The sequence below is a fragment of the Oryzias latipes genome, chromosome 10, assembly GCF_002234675.1.
Source record: "Oryzias latipes chromosome 10, ASM223467v1".
NCBI classification, from domain to species: domain Eukaryota; kingdom Metazoa; phylum Chordata; class Actinopteri; order Beloniformes; family Adrianichthyidae; genus Oryzias; species Oryzias latipes.
The window spans coordinates 16,542,235-16,563,978 of NC_019868.2; the positions used below are offsets into that span (position 1 = coordinate 16,542,235).

Genomic DNA, 21,744 nt, shown 5'->3' on the forward strand with positions numbered 1-21,744 from the left:
ACATTTTTTGTTTTGCCCTGAAATACCTTTGTTTATTTTACATGATCTTCCTCCTCCTCCTCCTCTTCCTCCTTACAGATTGGACCATTACATCATTAGCTTGGACTCAGTGATAAACAGCTCATTCCTTTACGTATAGATATTTTCCAAACAACTGGCGGTAAATTTAACCAGAACGTAAAAGTGCGGTGTGGTGACACGGTCCAACACCTGGTTGAACCCTCTGCTCGGTGAACCAATAAGACGCTTCGCTCTTATCGGCACCGAAAAAAAAGTCCTCACAGTCGCCATGATGATATAGCAGCGGAAACGGAGAAGTAGCTAGAAAACAAAAGAGAACACGCAGTTGTCCTCGCGGATTGGTATGCTCTTGCAGGTAAACATGCCATCCTTTCGGTTAGGAGTCAATATAGGTCTATTATTTGGTCACGGCGTCTCCAAGATGTGTAAATCGCCTCCGTCGTGCCACCAAGCTAGAGCTTATTTTTGTGGAAAGGCGCTAAGCTTCAAATAATAGGAACATGTTAGCTTTTAGCTAGTAGGCTAAGCTAAGCTAAAGAGCTCGCCATTTCTTTTAAGCACCGCATGTTTATAGTTTATTTTTGTTTTGATGGTTTTAAATGGTATGTTCAAATTTACATTTAAGTGCAACTGTGAAATTTACCCGAAAAGTTGTTAAATAACGCTAAGTAATGTGTTGTGGCCTCGTGTTTATCATGCGCAATTGTGGTTTGCCATTATGTAAACAAAAAGTGGTAGATAAAGCTACAAAATCTGTTGATATTTTTTTTTCAGGGTTATTTTGGAAAGTTATTGTGGGCTGTAAACGCAATAAACTCCACGAACCCCTTTTCTTTCTCACAGGTGGATAAGGTTGTTGCTTTGTTATGACTAGTTCGATAGCTTAAATTAGGTTAAGCTAGGCTAAAAATCAGTTAGCGACAGCGAGCATAATCGCCAAAACCTCGTTGCATTTTTACTGATATCATACTCTGTTTTCTAATTCTGCTCAGTTTTATCCCTTATACTGGAACATAGTTTTCAGGTTTGTGCAAAAGCGTTGACATGTATTTTTATTGCCTTTATGTAACAGCTGTTAATCAGTGTTTGTGGTTTATGTTTTGCTTCGGAAATGATAGCAGATTGTTCATGATTGGCCAGATGATGAAAACCTTTAGCGTTCTTTGAAGTTCATATAATAAGATGTCACTTCATAAATAAAAACATAATATTTGGGATTTCATCCTCATTTTTGTGTACTTTTAGAAATAGTAACCCTATGAATGTCTCACTTTTTCCATTGATGGGTTTTTAACATGAATTGATTTCTGCAGTGCTATAGGAATGCCCAAGGAAAAATATGACCCGCCGGATCCGAGGCGGATGTACACAATTATGTCCAGCGAGGAGGCAGCAAATGGGAAGAAGTCATACTGGGCTGAGCTGGAAATCAGTGGTGAGTGTCTTTAACCTTTGTAGACACATCTGCTCCTTCTGAGTTTTTGTAGTTTGCATTAAGATGAGAAAACAAAAAGTCATGTTGTATTTGTAAGCATATTCAACAAAATTGGAATATTAAGATGGGTGTATTGTTTGTGTATAGGTGTAATCCTTCATAAATGACAGACCTGATTATTTCTGTTAGTGCAGCAGCATTACACAGTAGTAATTAACGATTACCGGTAGTGAAAAAACAAAACAACCTAAAGCTTTTAGTCATTATCTCCACTCTGTGATTGTTGTAAGTCTTATTCATTGGAGCACACAAGAGCATAAGATGAACTTGTAAACAATTATTAAAAGATAAAAAATTGTGTTCAAATTTGGGGAAACTGTTTTAATCACCTCTAAACCTTTGTGGTCCATTCTTTTGTAGAAGTGTAACAATTATTCGATGAATTGATTTCTATTCTTACGATCCAACCAAATGAATCTGTCTGAGGCAAGTTGTTAATCGAATCAAATCCCATCAACCTCTACGATAATATCGTTTAAGAATGAAAGAAATCAAATCGACATTGGAAAATACCATTTGGATTAAGGTTTATTTTACTATAATGTGAAAAGCACCATCACAGAGGACAACACGCATGTGATGGCAGCAAAAAAAATAAAGTCATCATTTCAGTCCAGTGTGTGGAAACACTTTGAATTTTGCAAAGACGTGACTATTCAATGTGGTGGAATTATCTTAATAACGTTCCCTTGGGATTATTTTGATGTGGAAAAAAAAGAGTGGGCTGAACTTTATGAAACTAAAATGTGAATGATTTGTTATTAAGTCTTGTTTACTTTTTTGTTTGTACACATATTTAATTTACACTTGATTATCTTGCAAGAAATACAAGGAATCTAGAAAACTTCACCTGATCTGTTCAGTACTTTAGTATTTCTTTCTGAGTCACGCTGGTTGAATTGTTGGCTAAAGATATCTTGGACCGATTTTAGGCCAGTGAATCGGATCTTATTGGATTGTTCTAAATGAACCAATATCAGTTTTGAATCATATCTGCAACTACAAATTATGATATGAATTGAATCCTTGTTAAAGTGAATTGTTACACCCCTATTCCTTTGCAATGGATTGCACGGATGCAAAGATGCACTTTCTTCACGATTCGCTTCAAACTTCCTTTTTTGGGCCATGGTTTTATTGCCCTTTGATATATGATTTGTGAATTACAAAACAACAACAAATAGCAAATAACAATGAATAAAAACATTTTTTGGAGGGTTTACTAAGCCTGGTGTGATGGAATTAAACAAGAAATAAAAAAAATTCCTCTTGAATTTAACACCAAAGTGTTTGACACTTTAAACGTAAGCATGCTGGTATGCCGTAGAAATGCAACCATTCATTTTCCACACAATTCGGTCTCGCGGCATCCCAAGTAGATTTTATATTTTCAAAATGAGTTCAGTCAGAAATGTTTGGGTCCTTATTAAAATTAGCCTATTGCGTCTTTGAAAAACATCCTCATTAGAGTGAAATCTCATTTGCTAATAGGTTTTATGCTTTTGATTTTACAGGTTGAACACACAAATGTCAGAGTTTAAAAAAAGAATTGAGTTTCAGACTTTTACTTTAAAAAGTGACACGCGGAGAGCAGTGTTTTTCAACCAGTGTGCCGCGGCACACCAGTGCGCCGTGGGAGATGGTCAAGTGTGCCCTGGAGAAATTGCCCGCATTAGCTGATCTAAAAACATTTTCCATCTCCAGGAAATCAGCTCTTTGTTCATCCAAACAGGCCCTGATAAAACACTGAGAAGTTAGGAATATGAAAGATAGTAAAGTACTTTTTTCTTTGTGTTTATTTGATTCTATTACAGACATTTTGATAAGAATGACTGTACCGCGATTTAGCCGCATCTTAAACTCTGTTTTCTGAAAAGTCCCGCCCCTTTAACTGTCTCCACCAATCATTCTTGAAGGCTTAATCACATGTCATCAGTCTGACCAATCAGAAGTGGTTAAAGTCTTCACCTCCTTGTTTCGATTTAGCTCATAAGTCACTCAGTTCCTACAAAAATCCCAGCTAAAGCTCGTCTTTAGCGGTGTAGCTTTCTACAGAATCCTGTGTCAGACCGTGGAACAAGTGAACAAAACAATGAAGCTCAGAGACGCTAGTCTGTTTGCGTTCTGCGGATTTTTCCACTACATCTCCCATGATGCATTGGGTTAAAGTGACAGCGCAAGTCTTAGCGCACAATGAGTCCCTCCTCTTAACATCTTAAAACAACAACGAACACAAACAGTTTTTGAATCTTATAACTTAACTTTTATTACATCTTTTAGAAAAAACAACTGCAGCTTCCAGCTTTTTCTGCCACAATTATCACAGAAATGCATGTGAGATTGCAGAGGGACTGTAGATCAAAACAGACTATGAGCTTTTCCTTTTTTTCTTTCTTTTTTTTTAAATTTTTAGATGCTGGTGTGCCGCGGGATTTTTGTCAAGGTTAAAGTGTGCCGTGGCTCAAAAAAGGTTGAAAAACACTGGTGTGGAGTATACTGGTATTACAGAAAAGATGTGCTATTCCAGTGTAGGCTTCATTGTTTTTTTAGATGGGACAGGAAATGATTGTTGTCTTTGTTTGCATGTTTTTCTGACGTTGCATAATGTTGCTAAGTGGGTTAGTCTGCTGCTGTTTTTTATACCGGTAGTCCTTTTCTTTGTTGGAAATGGCATATATGAACTCGGGATTTTCTTGACTTTCATTAAGCTGATTGTGCATAAACATTTCATTCATTCATCTTCTACCGTTCATTCCATTTTGGGGTCACGGGGCTGCTGGAGCCTATCCGGCCACTTGTGGGCAAAGGCAGGGGCCGCCCTGGACAGGTCGCCAGTCTGTCGCAGCATAAACATTTCACTACACCTAAAATATTAGACATTTATTTTTTTAAGTTAAAATGTTTTGATGCTGAACTTGCCTCTGTTGAATTTGTGTCATCCTGCTTTTTGTGTTTTCATGTGCACACAGCCAAACAGCTGCTTTAGCTGTACTCTTACACTAACAATACAGACCTACAATCAAAATATAATATTCCATACAATTAGTTTTGTTGTGACCAAAGACTACATTTAGAGGCTATAAATGCATTTCCGGCTGTTCTATTTCAACATGGCTTACAATGGAAAATGTAGTCATCATAGAAAAACAATTCTGGGTGAGAGAACTCCTTTGCTCAGTTAGGCAAGCTTTGTTGAGGCATTACTTTGGTGACCAAAGTAGTGTTCAGTTCAGTGTCACAACAACTGGTTTAATTTTAATATTGGAGGTGCCTATATTTATTCTAGTATTTTAAGAAAAGCCCAAATAAAACACAATTCCATCAGGCGTTCTAGTGCAGAATATCTTCTTTTTTGTTGTTTTTTTTTTTTTATGGTGGTGGTAAATAGATTGGTCCTTTGGTGCCACCTTGTGGCCGGAGTTGCATATAACTACCTGCTGCAATGAGAACATTCATGATTTCTGAGCTGTTAATGAACATTAAAATATGTAAAAAATGTCGCTCTCCCCCGTGACAATTATTCTTTAAAATTCATAAATATTATGAATAAATATTATAAATGTTTTTTTTCTGATGTCTGATATTCAGGGCATTGTTTTCATAGTAAAAGTTTTTATGATCCTTTTTAAATAGTGACAGAAGTTCACAAAATGTTTTCCACTTCTTTGCACTGTTTTATGGGTCATTTAGTAGCAACTGTTCACTTGTAGTGTTTAAATAAGTTTTTTAGAGCATATATTTAGGATGGTTTCTTTGTTTTAATCTCTTCTTTTTAATCGAACAGAAAAAGATCTTTTAGTTTCAGTAAAGTATTGCCACAAACTAAAGCCAATGCTGAAACCAGGTAAGAACAAAAACACGTTTTTATTAAAAATCCTGTTTTTATAGTAAAAAAAATAAAAAAATTTGTACTTCATTTGCAATTATGTTCTTCCTGATCAGTTTTTCCAAACAGTGCAGGCAATAATGAAATCAAATTCGATTTAAAAAGCAATTTTCATACTTTTGTAGAGCTAGAGAATTACCTTCAAACTTGGAAAACCAAAACAAAGACTTCTACACAAAAAATTATCAAAACAATCAACAAGAGGAAAGCTTTGGAAAGATGGAGCCTACTTTTGTCTGTCATGTGACCCTTTTTTGGCCGCTCTCAAAACTGCACCAATTGTAATAGGTTTTTTTTAATTCAGGATTTGCAAAGTCAAAATTTTGGACAACAGATTGCATATGAAGAAAAATGGCAGGGGGGATTTTTGAAATGGCATTGCTGTAATTTTATTTATTTAATTATTTTTAAGTTATACTTGAATGAATTTTTCACACAAACATTTAAACTGATGCATCACAATGAAAGAAGTTGGTTTAGCTTAAACTCTGGTGTATGTGCCCCCCCCCCCCATCTGTTCCTGCAGGCCGAGTAAGGAGTCTCAGCTCAGCCCTGTGGTCCCTCACCCACCTCACTGCCCTACACCTCAGTGACAACTCTCTGTCACGGATCCCGCCAGACATTGCCAAATTACACAACCTGGTGTACCTGGATCTCTCATCCAATAAGATCAGGAGCCTGCCAGCAGAGCTCGGCAACATGGTGTCTCTCAGGTCAGTCTTTGTAGGTTACAGCAAAGAATAATAAGGACGGTGTCATGTGAACCAAGAAATGCTAAATGACCGTAATCCCAACATAAATCAGTGTGATTAATGATTTGATTGTGTCTTTTGTTTTGCTCTTAAAATATTTTTTAAAGTTATAGGCTAAATTATTACAGACCTTTTAGCAAAAATAATAACAGGATCTGTAATTTTTCTTTCACAGGGAATTGCTTTTAAATAACAACCAGTTGCGGGTTCTGCCATTTGAGTTGGGGAAACTTTTTCAGTTACAAACTCTTGGGTTGAAAGGTCAGTGGCTCCTAAATGGTTCTTAGTGGGCATTCAAGCGTTGAAATCCCCAATGTTCTGTTAATGATTGTTTTTTTATTTTTTTTGTTTCTGATGAAATATTTATTCACCAGGAAACCCACTTGCACAAGAAATAATGAGCCTCTACCAGGAACCCGATGGCACACGAAGACTGCTCAGCTACTTGTTAGACAATCTGGCAGGTGCTATTAAACGCAGTAAGTAGCAATCATCCACTTTACTGCAATCTGTCCTTATCCAGCATAGCAAAATAATGACTGCATGCTGTCTGGTTGGGACATTTGTTACTGTGCTAGTGGTGTTTGTGCGGAAATTGTGCCTCATTGAAAAAAGAAAAACAAAAAAACTATATATATTTATTTTTAATTTTAATTTTTGCAGTACCAACAGAGCAGCCTCCAGCCCGGTCATGGATCTCACTCCAGGAACCTGAACGAACGCGCTCCTCAGGTGCAGATGACACACAAACTTCACTTTTTAGATTATTCCTCACTGTCAGGCAGCTGTTTATCCAGTAACATCTGTATTTCAGCCTGCAGTCTATCCAATGTGTGTATTTTATTAGTGAGAAGGAGCAGTAAAAAGAAAAGTGAAGGTGTTGTGGTCTCATTTTTAAGATTGGAGCTATAGCTCCAGTGTTTACATTCTTTCCATTACTGTAACTCTTTAACAGATTTGGAAGCAGAGAACAGAAGCCATGCACTGATAGGCAACACTGCACAGCACTGAAGTGATTACACAATCAGTGTAAATTAAAGCCACTTTACTTTAATACTGTGTTGCATATCGGTGCAAAGCTGATATGAAAAGTTGCTTTTCTCTAAGTCAGAATCAGCTGAGTCATGTTTAAAACACACAGTTGTGCTATTCCAGTCCTGAGAGTGTCACTTCATATTTCACCAAATTCGTGTTGAAATTTGGTGATCACAACTCACACAAGTGTTAAAGTCTTAGAGCCTTGACAAATTTTGGGGAATTTCAGTGTTTGCAGTTCTACTTTGATCTTGTTAGTTTCTGTTTTGATGCTCTCCTCCTTTTTAGCAGCTGTAGAGACGAATGAAGAACCATGTTATTGTGGTTCTACCTTCTGCTGGACACAGTAAAAAGTTGTTTTTTGGCATAAATGCCAAAGGCGATTTTTAAAGCCTCTTAATGTATGAATTGTATTTTAGATGATGAGCATTTTGGAGTTTTTATCCGGCACTTACTTGAATTTTTGTCTTCTTTTCCGGCCCCAGCTTTGTTCTCTGTGATGTGCTACAATGTGCTGTGCGATAAGTACGCCACCCGACAGCTGTACGGCTACTGCCCCTCCTGGGCTCTAAACTGGGAGTACAGGAAGAAATCCATCATACAGGAAATTATGGGCTGCAACTCAGACATCATCAGCTTGCAGGTGAGAACCAACAAAGTATCTGCTGAGGTTTTGCTTTGATCCAAAAAGAACAGCAGTTTTTCTGCTAAAATAATCAACCATAAGTCTCTGCTCAATTTAAAAATAACAATGCATCTTTAATAAAAGTGTCTAAAGTTGATCAGAAAAGGTTTAAGTGACCAACGTTTAAAGCCTTTTTTCAGAAACATGCATTTATGTTTAAGATATTTTATTTCTACACATTTCTTTTTGTTATCTGACTAATTTAGTCAAATCGATCGGGTTTTCAAATATAAAGAAGTCCAGATTGATGTCAAATTATTCTGGATTGAACTTTAGAAAAAGTTCAAACCTGGTTAGCATTTTCCATATTAGCCACAGTCTGTTTATTTCTTTTATTAAATATTCATCTTGAAGGAGATTTTTATTTTTGTGTTGATTTTTTAGGAAGTTGAGACGGAGCAATACTACAACTTCTTCTTGCCTGAGCTGAAAGATCAAGGATATGACGGGTTCTTCAGTCCAAAATCCCGAGCGCGAACGATGTCGGAGTCGGACCGTAAACATGTGGACGGCTGTGCTATTTTTTACAAAACAGAGAAGTAAGTTGCATCATAAATGTAGGATTTATAACATAAACTGAAAGCACACTTCTCTTTGCAATGTGAAGAAATAGCGCTGCTTTCATGTGTCCCCCCCCCCCAGCGTTTCCTCCCTTTTGTCCCTCTTGTGCTTCATAATTCCTGCTTGTAACATTCATGTTGTCTCAGAACAGTAAATCTGTGGCACCAGTGGGCCTTCTGTAAAGAGTGACACCCCCCCCCCCCCCCCCACCGCTCCGCGCCAGAATGCCTTTACTTTGTATCCGCCTGTTTTCCCTTAATAAGCTCAAACTTCAGAGATGTTTTCTTATTGGAATGCTAACTCTGTCTGTTTATAATTATTGGATGTTTTTAGATGCACTTCAGTCTTAAAAACAGGACAAATGTAGCTTACTTTACTTCTGTTACTTTATTTGAAAAAATCTTTAAATCTGCACATTTTGAATCTGTTTTTTTTTTTCCTTTTAAAAGAAATGCCTAATGGAGTCAAATGTGTTTGACTCTTTGGCTAGAGGAAATAGTTTGTGTTCCAGTGAATGCGTTCTATAGCCTCGGGTGTTGTTTATACAGTGTTTGGAGTTTAAGTAGAAATATTAATGTCTTTCTTCTCATTTTTTAGTTTATTTGACAGGGAACAGAGCATTACTCAAAGAAAAGAGGCTTTGCACCAGACTGTAGGTCTTAGAGCTCACTTCCATCTGAAGTTCCTCCACACTTACTTTGATGAGGAAATGCAGCGTTAGTCATTTGCCACAGTTTTAGACCAATTTTTTAAAACATAAATTTACTTGTTTATCGGCGTGGTTATTTAATAGTTTTTTACTGTTTTGACTGTCCTAACTTGGGTACATAACTTGAAAGGGGTCATGTGGAATTAATAGTGTTTTTAACTGCTTGCAAAGATTTAGTCATCATCACCTGTTGTCACTTTGCAGCTGAAATCTGTGTTTTTTTGTCCTCAATTTGAAGTCTTTCTTTAAGAATGTTCTTTCGACTCTGATTTCTACCCACAAAATGGGTTTTAACTTTCATTGCCTTTGTTCTGGCTTCCTCTCCAGATTCAGCGCCGTGCAAAAACACACGGTAGAGTTCAACCAGCTGGCCATGGCTAACTCCGAGGGCTCAGAGGCCATGCTCAACAGGGTGATGACAAAGGACAACATTGGAGTCGCTGTACTGCTCGAAGTCCGCAAAGAGATGATGGAGCTCTCATGTGAGCCACTGATACTTTTTTCTTCTTCTGATTAGCCGCGTTTACATGGGCAAAAGTAATCGGAATGAACGTCTGATCGGAAAGAAAATGTGTCATGTAAACGCCCCGTTCGGAATACTCTGCCCCGATCAGACTCATTCGGATCAGAATTTCTTTCCGATTGAGATAGGTGGGTTATACCGATCGTTTATCCGATCGTGGAGCATGTAAACGGTCATTCCGATCGTGTGTCACTACTGCTCTGGTTTACGTCACGCATAGACGGTGTTTGGCTGTGAGAAAGCTCATACAGGACCGTCCAGCTCTGCGGACGCCCCGTGAAAAGCGCCGCTCCGCTCTCGCCCCGCTGGCTCTCCCCTCTCTTACACCCCTTACGAAGGGAATGCGGGGAAGGGGCGCTTCGTACCCCCCGACGCTCACTCGGTCCACTGGCACCCGAGTGAACAGAGGAGCTGGATTAATAATTTTGTGTCCGAGGGGGGAGGATGCTTTGTTACGTGTGCGTTTTGTTATGTGTGGGAGAATCCAGACTGCGAGCCGCGCCGCCGCTCTGGTTAGCGGCTGCAGGACTCAGGAGGAACCGTGTTCGAACAGACTGAGCTCCGGCCGCTAGCTCAGAGTGGCTTTGGGGCGGTCTGTGTGAACTTTTCAGAGCAGAAATCAGAGCAGAAATAAATGTCGCGGGGTTTCACGTGGATTTGTGTTTCCAGTTGTGTCCCGACAAAATAAAGGCTGCTGTTATTTCCAGACGTCCAGCTAATATGCAGATTGCTGCGTTTGTCGCACGGTCCTGGATTCTCGTGTCCATCAAGGCTAACGTTGTTAGCCCGTGTTAGCCTGTCCTCAGCCTTCTTCCAGCTGTTTCATTCACAAAACAGCACTGACCACACAGATTAAATATAACGATGAGCGAACAGGCGCTTCATAATATTCATGACATTAATAAAAGCACGTTTGAAAGGTCGTCTCGTATTACGGAGCTGCAGCACGTGCTGTCTCTCTGTGGCAGCGGTTTGTTTACAACGGGATCTAGTTCCGCATCCGGGTGATTTTACACTACTGCGCAGTGCGCATGCCCAGATTATTCATTCCGAACGAAAGCGTGAGCCATGGGAACGTTTGTTCTAATCGGAAAAAGGTTTTCTGTGCCCATGTGCACGGGTGAATTTTAACCCGACCATTGATCCGATCAAGATATTCTGCCCATGTAACCGCGGCTATTGTTCGGATGCCAGATACTCTTTTAATTTAACATTAGCTTACGCTGTTTGTTTTTTTGAATTTGTCTCAGCTGTTTAAACTGCTTACCTCACTAGTGACCATTTTTACTTTACAAGTAAAACTTCTGGAAGCTTTTAAAATTGTTCTAGTTGTTATAAAGAACCTGCCCTTGTTCTTCAGAGCATTCTTCTGAATATTTGTGGCTATGCTTCTGCTAGCTGGTAAGTCGCTCCACGGCATGGAGAAGCAGCTTCTTCTGGTGGCCAACGCCCACATGCACTGGGACCCCGACTACTCTGACGTCAAGCTGGTCCAGACCATGATGTTCCTGTCGGAGGTGAAGAGCATAGTGGACAAGGCCACGCGCAGCCTCAAGTTGTCATCTGTCTCTGGTGAGACCAACGCAATTCCACTGGTGCTGTGTGCTGACCTCAACTCTTTGCCAGACTCTGGTGAGTAAACAAGTGACTATTGGTTGAAGACACATTTTCCTAATGACTTTATGAATGTCTTTGACTGATGTTGGACTGGGTGATTTAAACTAGATAAAATTGTGGAGGACACATTCCCATCTATGGTTGCTGCTTTTTGTACTATTTTGAAACATTTGAATTGCATAAACTGTGGTGTATACTTTACTGAACTGTAACTTAGTGCGTGGCCTACTTTTTCAAAAATGTCTTTAATGTTTACTGATAAATAAGGAATAACAAAAGAACAGTCTTTTATCTACAAATAGACATTTATATCACTTCTTCACAAAGTAAAACGAGTCCTTTCAAAACATGCAGTGGAGTCATATCAGAGTGGCTTTACTTGGATTACTTTTCTGACATTGAAAAGTATAAAAAGACAAACTTTTATTGACTAAACTTTAAACTGCTCCAGCTCCTCCATAACCATGTGATGAGCTTAGAATGATGATTACATCTTTGTTTCCCTTCATGGAGGCTCATTGGAGGGGTGACTTGAAATATTTCCCTCATTATATAATTTGACAACTTAGTTGTCTATTACATAAAAAAGTACCAAACTTGTAATGTGTATGTTTTACAAATGCCTTTACTCAGACAGCTGTTAGCAAATCAGCAAGAAACACCAAGAACTGTCAAATGATTTAAACATCAAATGTCTCTGATTCTACACTTGAAGGGCCAGCAGAGTTGATAGGAAAAAGACAGAGACCAAATCTAAAAACAGAGTTTTGTAGAGAATATATTTATTTATTGTAGGTTTGTCATTCATTAGCAAACTGGCCTCAGTCTCTTGGCTGAGTGTACAATGGGTCAAACAGTGTTTGTCAGTCATCAATTCTGCAAGTTGTCCCACTTAAACAGATGAGAGACGTCTGTAATGTTCATCAACTATGAGAGAACGAATATAAAAAAGACTTGAGGATTCAGTCCCTCACAGACCTGTTGCTACTTCTTTAAGAAGCTCTTCTATCCTCCTCTTCTTACCTGTTTAAAGACATCTAATCTAGTCAGACTGCTACCTCTCCATCACGACCAAAGAGCTGTCAAAAGACACCAGAGACCAGAATGCACACCAGAACAAAGCTGGGATGAACCACTCTACAACCAATGTACTGCTTGGAGAGAAAAGATCAACTATTGGAGCAATTATTACCAAATGAAAGAAATACAAGATTACTGACAATCTCCCTCCACCTGGGGCTCCATGTAAGATCTCACCTGGTGGGGTTCAAATGAGAAAACAGTCCAGAATTACACAGAGGAGAGTTGGGACCACAGTTACTCACACACAATAATAACACACTACGTTGTCATGGATTCAAATTCTGCAGTCCTCCAAAGGTCCTCCACCTTATGTCCAGGTCTGTCTGAAGTTATCCACAAACCATCTGGATGATCCAGGGGAGGATTGTCATGTGATCAGATGAGGCTAAAAAGGAACTCTTTGGCATCAAGGCCACTTGTGTTTGGAAGGGGGGAAAATACTGAGCTGCATCCCAAAAACACCCCACCCATTGTGAAGCATGGAGGTGGAAACATCATGCTTTGGGGCTGTTTCTCTGTAGAGGGAACAGAACAACTGATCTGTATAAAGAAACGGATAAATGGGGTCATGTGTGGTGAGATTTTGAACAAAAACCTTCCATCAGTGAGAGCATAGAGGATAAAACTTTGCTGGATCTTCCAACATGACATTGATCCAAAACACATCACCATGACAACGAAGGAGTGGCTACGTGAAAAGCATTTTAAGGTTCTGAAGTGGTCTAGCCTGTCTCTAGACCTTAATGGAACAGAAAATCTGTGGAGGAACTTGTCTGTGTTACCCAGCAACAGCCCCAAAACATCACAGCTCTTGAGAAGATCTGCATGGAAGGATGGACCAAAATGAGCAGCAACACTGTAGACTGTAACGTCTGTCATTGACTACCAGGGTTACATTACAAAGTATTAAGGTGAACTTTAGTTACTGAGCAAACACTTATTTTTTTCACCAAATTACAAATGAATTCTTTAAAAAAGTAAACTGGATTTCCTTGATTCTTTTTTCTTTACCTCACTCACAGTTGAAGTGAATATGCAATTAACATTACAGATCAAAATCATCTTTTCAGTGAAAAAACTTGCAGATTCAGGGACTGTTTAGTACTTTTTGTTTCACTGTAAAACACTAAAGAACCAAATACAAAATACAAAAGCTGGTATAATCAACTTTTATTGAAGCCCCTTTGTAAAGATCCAGTTGCATGAGTGAGGGACTCTGTGTGGTACTGGAAACGGAGAAGCCCAGGCTTTGACTGAATCTATTTTTTTTACCCCTACTCTAGGTGTAGTGGAATACCTGAGTACTGGTGGAGTGGACTGCACCCATAAGGACTTCAAAGAGCTCCGTTATAGTGACTGCCTGACCAAATTTAACTGCAACGGCAAGAACAGCACGTCGAATGGCAGGATCACCCACGGCTTCAAGCTGAAGAGCGCCTATGAGAATGGCCTGATGCCTTATACCAACTACACCTTTGACTTTAAGGTAACACCTGAAGCTGCAGGGGGAAAAAAAGCTTTAAACGCCTTTCAAAAATGGTGCAAATGTATATACTAATTTAATGTACCTCCCCCTTAGGGTGTCATCGACTACATTTTCTACTCCAAGCCTCACCTGAACGTGCTGGGAATCCTGGGACCGCTGGATCCCCACTGGCTTGTAGAAAACAATGTCACCGGCTGCCCCCACCCCCACATCCCCTCCGACCACTTCTCCCTCTTTGCTCAACTGGAGTTGCTCCTGCCCAACATACCCTCCCAGGTCAATGGGCTTCACCTGCCTGCGCGCAGGTAGTTAGACCCTGCCATACCACTAGGGGGAGCTGCAACCACACCTCCCTCTCAGTTCTGCTCCCTCCCTGTACCAGCTCTTCCCTCCAGCACGCTGGAGGAGAAAGACACCTACACAAATCCACACACACACACACACATACAAAAAACCTGTAAAATATTCGTACAGTGAGGTCTGGCTGACAGGGATTTCGTATAGATACTCTATATTTTTCTTTGTTTTTCTTTTTATGTTCTTTTTTAACTGCTTGATTCAGCCCTGTTTGTGTATCATATTTTGTGTATTGGACTCCCCCTCCTTGTCAAATCCACCCCCGCCCCTCCCACCTGCTTTGCTTCTGTCTCAGACTGCAGAGGATGGTGGCTCTTTCGGCTTCCTCTCATATGTTGTGCTGTGATGTTTTGGAGTTAGAGGAAAGGTTAATGTTGCTGAAAAAAAAAGGACATTTTAAGTGAAAAGCTTGAGAGCTGAAGGTCTGCCGGTCTGTCTGTTCTGTATAAACCTAAAACCAGCAAAGACAGCAGACCCATCCCTTTCAGACCTGCACCGCTGGCTTCTTCTTGTCCTTCGGGTCCATGGTGCACCCCTCTCGGGGGGGGGACACGGAAACAACGTTCTTGTGTTTGGGGTTTTAGAGCAGCTTTTCGAGGGGTTTCTCTGGAGTGATGCAGCTCGCTTTTGTGTGTGTGTGCGTGTGTTGGGGTTTTTTTTTTCCTGCTGTCGTGCTGTGGTGCTGAGGCCTTTTATGAGGTCATGGCCTCTTGTGGTGCTACAAGACAGTCTATGCCTCCCAGCCCCGGCACATTAACCCCACAAGAAGCCCGGAGAACCAGAACCCTTAGCTTACATTTGTCCGATTTCACCGACGCCATGTAGCTTTAAAGAAAGATGGGAGAAACTGAGCGCAGCTGCTATCTGTTCTGCAGACTATTTCACCCCCTGCTTGTGTAGTTGTTAGGTTATTCTTGTGCTAGGAGCTTATGTGGCCTGTGTATCGCCTTTTTTTTTTTTTTTTTATTTCCTGGAAGGAGCAAGGGATTCGGCTGATTGGCTGGTCCATCGGGGAGCCATCACGCCCTTTATGGGTTGTGATTGCTTTTTAGGCAGAGATGGACACACCGGAGTAAAACCAGCATCCTTCTCACTGTCGGGAGTTGCCGTCCTACTCCAAACATGCAAGCGTACATGCACTCGCATACACCAAGATCTCTCACGGGCAGATTCTGTAGCACTGTCTCCAAGGCCTGTAGTGACTTTTCTCCCCCCCCCAGCCATGCGTTCCGTTCACAGAAGCAGTGGGTTCTTGGTTTCCTTTTTTTTTTTCCACAAGTCTTTGTACAGAATAGAAACCTAGACTCAGTCTTTACATGATTGTATATGAACCACAAAAGACCTGTTTTCTGGCGTTTTTTGTACAAAGAGTAAATTATGGTCAAATTTGAAAAAGAAAAAAAAGATTGTATTGTAAACTAAGGCTAAATTTTTATCCAGTTGATGTTGAGATGAATTGATATTACCAGCTTGTACAAAAGACGTAAGAAGAGGTTGTTGCAGGCATTCGCTGCCACTACTTTGCACTCCCTAAACATTGACTGTAACTTCAGTCCCCCCCCCATCCCCCACCCCTCTCTTTTGACCCTTGTTTGATTCGCCGACTCTTTGCTATGATGTAAAATGGGCAGCAAGGAAATTCTGCCTGTTGCTTCTTATCCATTAACGACGCCATTTCTTTGTCTTTTCGCCTCGTCGCCAGTAGTTTGGTCAAAGTGACATCCGAGGACGAGTACCATCTCTTCATCATTTAAGTGGTCGATATACACCCAGCCCCCCCCCCCCCCCCCCCCCCCTCCACCAATGTACATCGTGCCTCGCTGTAGCAGTTGACTTTGTCTTGCACTATTTATAAGCGGCGAACGCCTCAACAACCTTTTCTCTTATTTTTAAATACTGTTGAGACATTTGTGAAGATTTTGTCCTTTCTTTTTTTTTTGTTAATGTTTCCTTTTTTATGAGACGTGACAATGTTATATATACATATATGAATATATATATATATATATATATATATATATACACACATAAACTCTGTCCATTGACCTCTCTAATAATCAGGTATGCTTTGTCCACTGACCCTCTCTGTAAGGAACATGAGTCGTGGGGGCGTCTTCTAAACTCCCCCTTTGATTGCTGTGCTCCCTCTTTGTACCTAAAGCACTGCTCCCACCCCCCACCCCCATCCCAGCCCCCGGCTTCCTTCCTGGCCACGCGTCCCACCCACCAAACCACCCATCGTCTTTGTAACGCCCCCCACCCAACCACTTTGTATAGGTTTTCTACTCTTGTCACTGCAGCTATAGTGCCATTTGTGGAGCCCCCTACCTCTGTGTTGGTAAAAGGTGGAAAGGCCCACTTTTCCTTTACTCTTTGTGGGGGGAAAACTTTAAAAAGAAAAAAGGGTGAGGGTCAGTGAGCTTTCCTGTCAACACGTCGCTGCAAATCCAGTTTGTCTTATTCTGAAAATCCAAGTGAAGTCTGTGAGCAGCAGCGTAATCGTTTGAACGCTCATGTGGATGATGAGCACTTATCAAATTCAGAAACGGCTTTCCTCATTCCTCCCATATTAACCACTAAAAATGAATTCTGTTGCATTTTTAATGCAGGAAAGAAGCAAATCTACAGGAAAAATAATCAATTGGCCCCTCTCTAACTTCCTTTATTATGTTGTTTTAATTGCCCCCCCCCCCCCCCCCCCCCCCCCCCCCGGCGCACCCCAGCGGTAACCAATGTGTTCAATTTTGACATTTTGTTTCTTGAATGGCATTAGTATTGTAGTAGATTTAAAGGGGTAGCTTTTTTTGTAAAGTGTGAATAAAAGATGTATCTCATGTTTCCTTTCTAAAAGATGTTGGATTGTGTTGTTGATGTGCAAATCATGAATTCTTTGACGCATCGTTTTTAACACACCCCTACCCCACACACAAACACACACTTGGCGCCGAATCTACATCTCTGGAGATCATGTAGTCTTGATGGGTTGGTCCTCCTGAACAGAAGGTTTTAGTGCGTTTCCCTAGAAACCTGGATCATTGGTATTAGTTCAACGCCCCTCCCTGTGTTTCTCCTTGATCTTTCATCTTTCTTTTACATGCCTGCACGGCACCAGCTGTAGAGCGCTCGTGCCCACAGGCGAGGGCAGCAGAGCTGTCGTAGCGCCGTTGGTTTCTACGGAAACACTGTTTTGACAGGTGGAAAACGTGTTTGTACAGCAAAGCTAATGATGTGCAACTAGACTGCTTCTGTGATTTTCTTCCCCCCCCCCCCCATTCCTCCATCACTCCCTCAAACCTCTGCCTCTTAGTTTTTTGTGTTTTCTTTACATCATCTGTGTATTTCTATCAAATCAGCTGAATTCTAGAGCCCAGCAGCTTTTTGTTTTTGCTTTCCTTTATTTGGTGGCTTGTTAGGTGTAGGACTCTTTCTCCAGGCGGCTGCATCTCCTCGTCGCGGTGCACACTAAAGTTGCTTGTAGTTCAGCTGCGTCATTTAGTTTTACAAAAAAAAAAAAAATCTTCATCAAACGTAGGGCTGTCAGGAAAAAAACAAGGTACTTTTATTCCATTTTTTTCTCCCCCTTGCTTTGTGCACATTATCCTGTGCGTTGTTCTATGCCATTCTTTTTCCAACCCAACAACTAAACTTGGCAATAATACCCAGAAAACATTCACTTTCCTCGTTTTAGCAAAAAAAAAAAAATGTAGCTGCTTTCGAATTAAATTTAAAAAAAAGACTCTCCATCTTGAATTCTTCACGTCCTTTTGCAACCCTGAGGACATTTTGACACCCCTCTTTATTATTCACTTTGTACATTTGCTCATCTCCTCTCCCTGCCAATGTAGTGGTAGTTGTTCAATGATCAGGATTGTCTATCTGTAGTCAGCTGAGTACATATATTGATCTGTGTCACTGTGTTAATGCACTGGACCAACTATTGTTTACCATTCATCCAATACCAGCAAGATAAGAAGAAGAAAAAAGAGAATTAAGATGAAACACTTGCACAATGTTTTAGAATGTCCATAAATAATCCAGAGGAGAAATCAAGGCAGCTGTTTTCAAATCAATACATACTGTTTTCAATGAAACTGAATGGTAAACAATGCTTTCTGTTGTATCCTTTAGCCGTCCTCTAGATTCTTTTTTTTTTTTTTTTGGACTAGTTTTATCCTTTTTTTTCTTTTTTCTTTTGACTACAGGTTTTTGCTCGTTTCCTTTACACCTGTGTATTTTTCCTACTTTGAAAATAAATTCTGTATTATCTGTTTCAGGCTGTGTCACCTCTTATTCTTTGCAATGGATATTGAAAATAAATTCTATATCTGTTCTTGTTCTGCCTGCTTTTTCATCCCTGTTTTGTTTTAATTTCGAATGCTTAAGTCAAAAAGTTTCTTTGTTTTTGCAAAAATATGTTAAAAGGTTTTAGGAAACGATCTATTGGGCTCATCCTGAAGCCTTATAAGAGTTTTTCTTTTCTTTTTTATTTTATTTTTTAATGTACTTTAGTTCACCTCAATTAAAAAATGCTAATATTAGTACCCATTGGCTTAACATGAAAAAAAAATTGACTCTTAAGTGAAAAAAATTCCTGTTTTAGGGATTTTTATTTTTTTAGGACTGTAAGCATGGCTCCAAAGTGGAAATCCCTAAAGTTTCCTTTAGTCTAGAAATTGAAGTAAATGTTCCTCAAGGACTATCTAAAGCTTAATATTTTGGATCCAAAAACACATGAGGTTTGTGTGGTCTTTGGACACATGGTGGTGCCAGAAGACCAAAAATGGAAAGGAAAGCTGAGCTATTATTTTATTTATTTTTAATTATATACAATCTGACCTAGGAAGGATTTAAAACATCACCTCTGAAACAGCTGCAACTTTACACTTACATAGTAAAAACATACAATTTTAAATCACTTTGAGCATACTGTAAAATATAGATAACTTGTATTAAAGTATTTAGTGGTACCAGCTTAAGCTGCAAAAACCAGCTTTCGTTCTTAGACTAAAGGTCGGAAAATCTAACAAAAACTTGTTACAAGCTTTTAAAAGAAAACAAACCTGGAGATTTAATTTCTGTTTCTGTTCCGTTTCCTTTTCACTTCTTTTTTTTCTCTCGTTTGGTTCCTGTGACTTATATCAACGCTCAGTGTGTCAGTCTACTCCTGTTACAAAACACTGCAAGGTTAGACTATTTGTGCAGGGATGGTGCAGGGGAGGCGGGTCGGGGGCACAGAGGAAACATGCTGCATCTGCTTCTCAGGTGTTTTTTCTTTCTTTGTTTTTTTCAAGGCTGGAGCGATGCCAGACAACTCTAATTTGTAAAAACATGGAGGTTTGCATGAGGGTCAAATCAGCACTTTACAATCAAAGTAAGGTTGAAAAGGTTCAACTCTTGAAAGGTTATTAGCTTCTTGTTTCTCAGGCATAATCTGATATAAATGACATATTTAGGATGTCTTGATGGTTTTTAACTAGTCTCTATGTCCTCATATGTTAAGGTGATGCATTTGGCAGTTTAGCCAATTATTGGAGTAAAAACAATAAGAATATCCACTTGAACTTTGATGTAAATCTAAATTGTATTAGCTGAATCCTTTGCAATATTGATTTTAAGTGTCTCCTGCAGACCTCTAGAATAATCATATTGTTGGTGAAAGGATGACAGTTGTCAGATAGAATCATACTGAATGGAGATGTAGGATTTGACTGGAAGGAAATTTAACAAACATCAATTTAGTTATCTTTAAAGTAGGTCAAGGTGGATCAGGACTGGTTTTGTTCTTGGGTGGTTTAGGACAGGGGTCTGCAATCTTCAACACTAAAAGAGCCATTTAGGTTGATTTCTCTCTTACCAAAATCCAACAACAGCTGCAGTTTTTCTTCACCCTTTAGAAAAGTGAATAAATGTTGTGAATAAAAACAAAAATCCCTCTATAGGTCAATTCTCTAAACTTGCTGAATCTCTTCTGGGGTTGTGGGGTTGCTGGAGCCTATCCTAGCAACTGTTGGGCAAAGGCCGGACACACTCTAAACAGTTTGCCAGCCAGTTGCAGGTTCAAAGCAGAAGTATGATGGGGAAATTTTTCCTTTTTTTCTAAATTAGAAATCATTTTTTGTTTTGAAAAAAATGGTCATAATAATTAATTAGTTTAAAAAAACTTGCAAAACAAGTCAAAAAGGAAAACTTCTCTTGCTATACCTTAAGTCTGCTTTGATGCACCATCAGCCTTTTCCCAACTTACTACTGCTATTAACCTGAAAACAGACAGGACAAGTACTTTACAGGTTTTCCAATTTTAAATAAAAGAGTAGAAGTTAAAAAAATTACCAAAGGTTTGTTCAATATTTGAAATCTGTGCATTCAATGGTTGTTCACACAAACCCTCTTGATTTAAGGCCAGCAGTGGTGTCAAAAACGTCACACAGTATAATTTACAGTTAAAGGAGCTCCTCAGCCATACATTCATAAACCTGACTGATTGAAATGAAATTAATACTCTATAATTGACACTTACTTTTTGAAACTTACTTTTATCATTTATTTTAGCCAGAGAGCCACAATTGGCTTTGGAGCCTCAGGTTGATGACTCCTAAACTTCAAGAGTTCTTTATTAATCTTAGTTTAATCAATTTTATTCAGAAAAATAACGATTTTTAGAGTTAAGTGCATTTGCTTTTATGGACAAATGTAGTAAGCTTAAAAATATAAAGGCAACCCTGAAATAAAGAGCACCAAAATCCCCTTAAAAAATCCTATAAAGCATATATTCTTTTACATTTCCATGGCCTGCAGCTCCGTTATCAGCTCTGGTTCCCGTCACCTCTGCTGCTTTTGCCTCAAAGGTCCTGATAAGAAGCTCTCTCTGCATTCTTTTCTTCATCACGGCGGGCCTCTCCAGCACAAGTGAGGCCCCTTCAGTGATGCCACTTTCATTTTCCTGAAACAGCTCTTCATCCGATTACCTGTAAGGACTCATCAGATTACATGTGCAGCCCACTGTGGATGTCCTCCATACAAAAGCTGCCTGGAGGTTGCTTTCCTGCTGGACGCAATTAAAGCTCCACCAGAACAGCTGTTCTTTCAGATCGCTCCGGGTGCATCCAAAGAGCCGCTAAAACAATCTGTCCATGTACTGCAGGTCTGATCATTAAGATCGTTAAAAAAAAGTGTTAAACAGGAACAGATTGTTAAAAATGATTGAGTTTTCTTATTCGTTAACCCCAAATGAAAGATTTCAATTAAAAATGTTATAAAACATCGTGAATTGAGGGCTTTAGTTTGCTGATCTTCCTTACTTGATATAACTAATGCAGTGGTTTAATATCTTACCTTCTGTGGTTGGGCTGTGGCCAAAAACAAAAATGCTTTTGACCTGCTAAAAATCCTATTTAGGTGTACTACAAATAGTTTATACTAAGAGTGAAGCAGTAGACTTGTAGTGTACTTTTTATATACTATCTATGTAAACTTAAAATGTTCCAATTCAGTCTGAAGAAGTCTTCAACATACATCCTACACTACACATACACGG

The 21,744-nt window shown here is 39.6% G+C and overlaps 1 protein-coding gene across 1 annotated transcript; it reads left to right on the top strand.

Moving 5' to 3' along the window:
• The first annotated feature begins 131 nt into the window (after positions 1-131).
• LOC101160421 (CCR4-NOT transcription complex subunit 6) lies at positions 132-18,540 on the top strand. Its single transcript, XM_023959230.1, has 12 exons — positions 132-376; positions 1,335-1,456; positions 5,929-6,115; positions 6,330-6,415; positions 6,529-6,633; positions 6,818-6,886; positions 7,675-7,832; positions 8,259-8,413; positions 9,472-9,626; positions 11,066-11,299; positions 13,651-13,853; positions 13,947-18,540. The coding sequence occupies exons 2-12, from the start codon at positions 1,345-1,347 to the stop codon at positions 14,160-14,162; spliced, it is 1,680 nt and encodes a 559-aa protein (XP_023814998.1). The 5' UTR covers positions 132-376; positions 1,335-1,344; the 3' UTR covers positions 14,163-18,540.
• Positions 18,541-21,744: the final 3,204 nt, after the last annotated feature.

What these genes read in the sequence shown, in the direction of transcription:
- LOC101160421 (XM_023959230.1), top strand. Translation starts at nt 1,345, where the DNA reads ATGCCCAAGGAAAAATATGACCCGCCGGATCCGAGGCGGATGTACACA. An exon ending in GGCTGAGCTGGAAATCAGTG is followed by an intron (nt 1,457 to 5,928) that starts GTGAGTGTCTTT and finishes CTGTTCCTGCAG; the next exon opens with GCCGAGTAAGGAGTCTCAGC. An exon ending in ATTTTTTACAAAACAGAGAA is followed by an intron (nt 8,414 to 9,471) that starts GTAAGTTGCATC and finishes CTTCCTCTCCAG; the next exon opens with ATTCAGCGCCGTGCAAAAAC.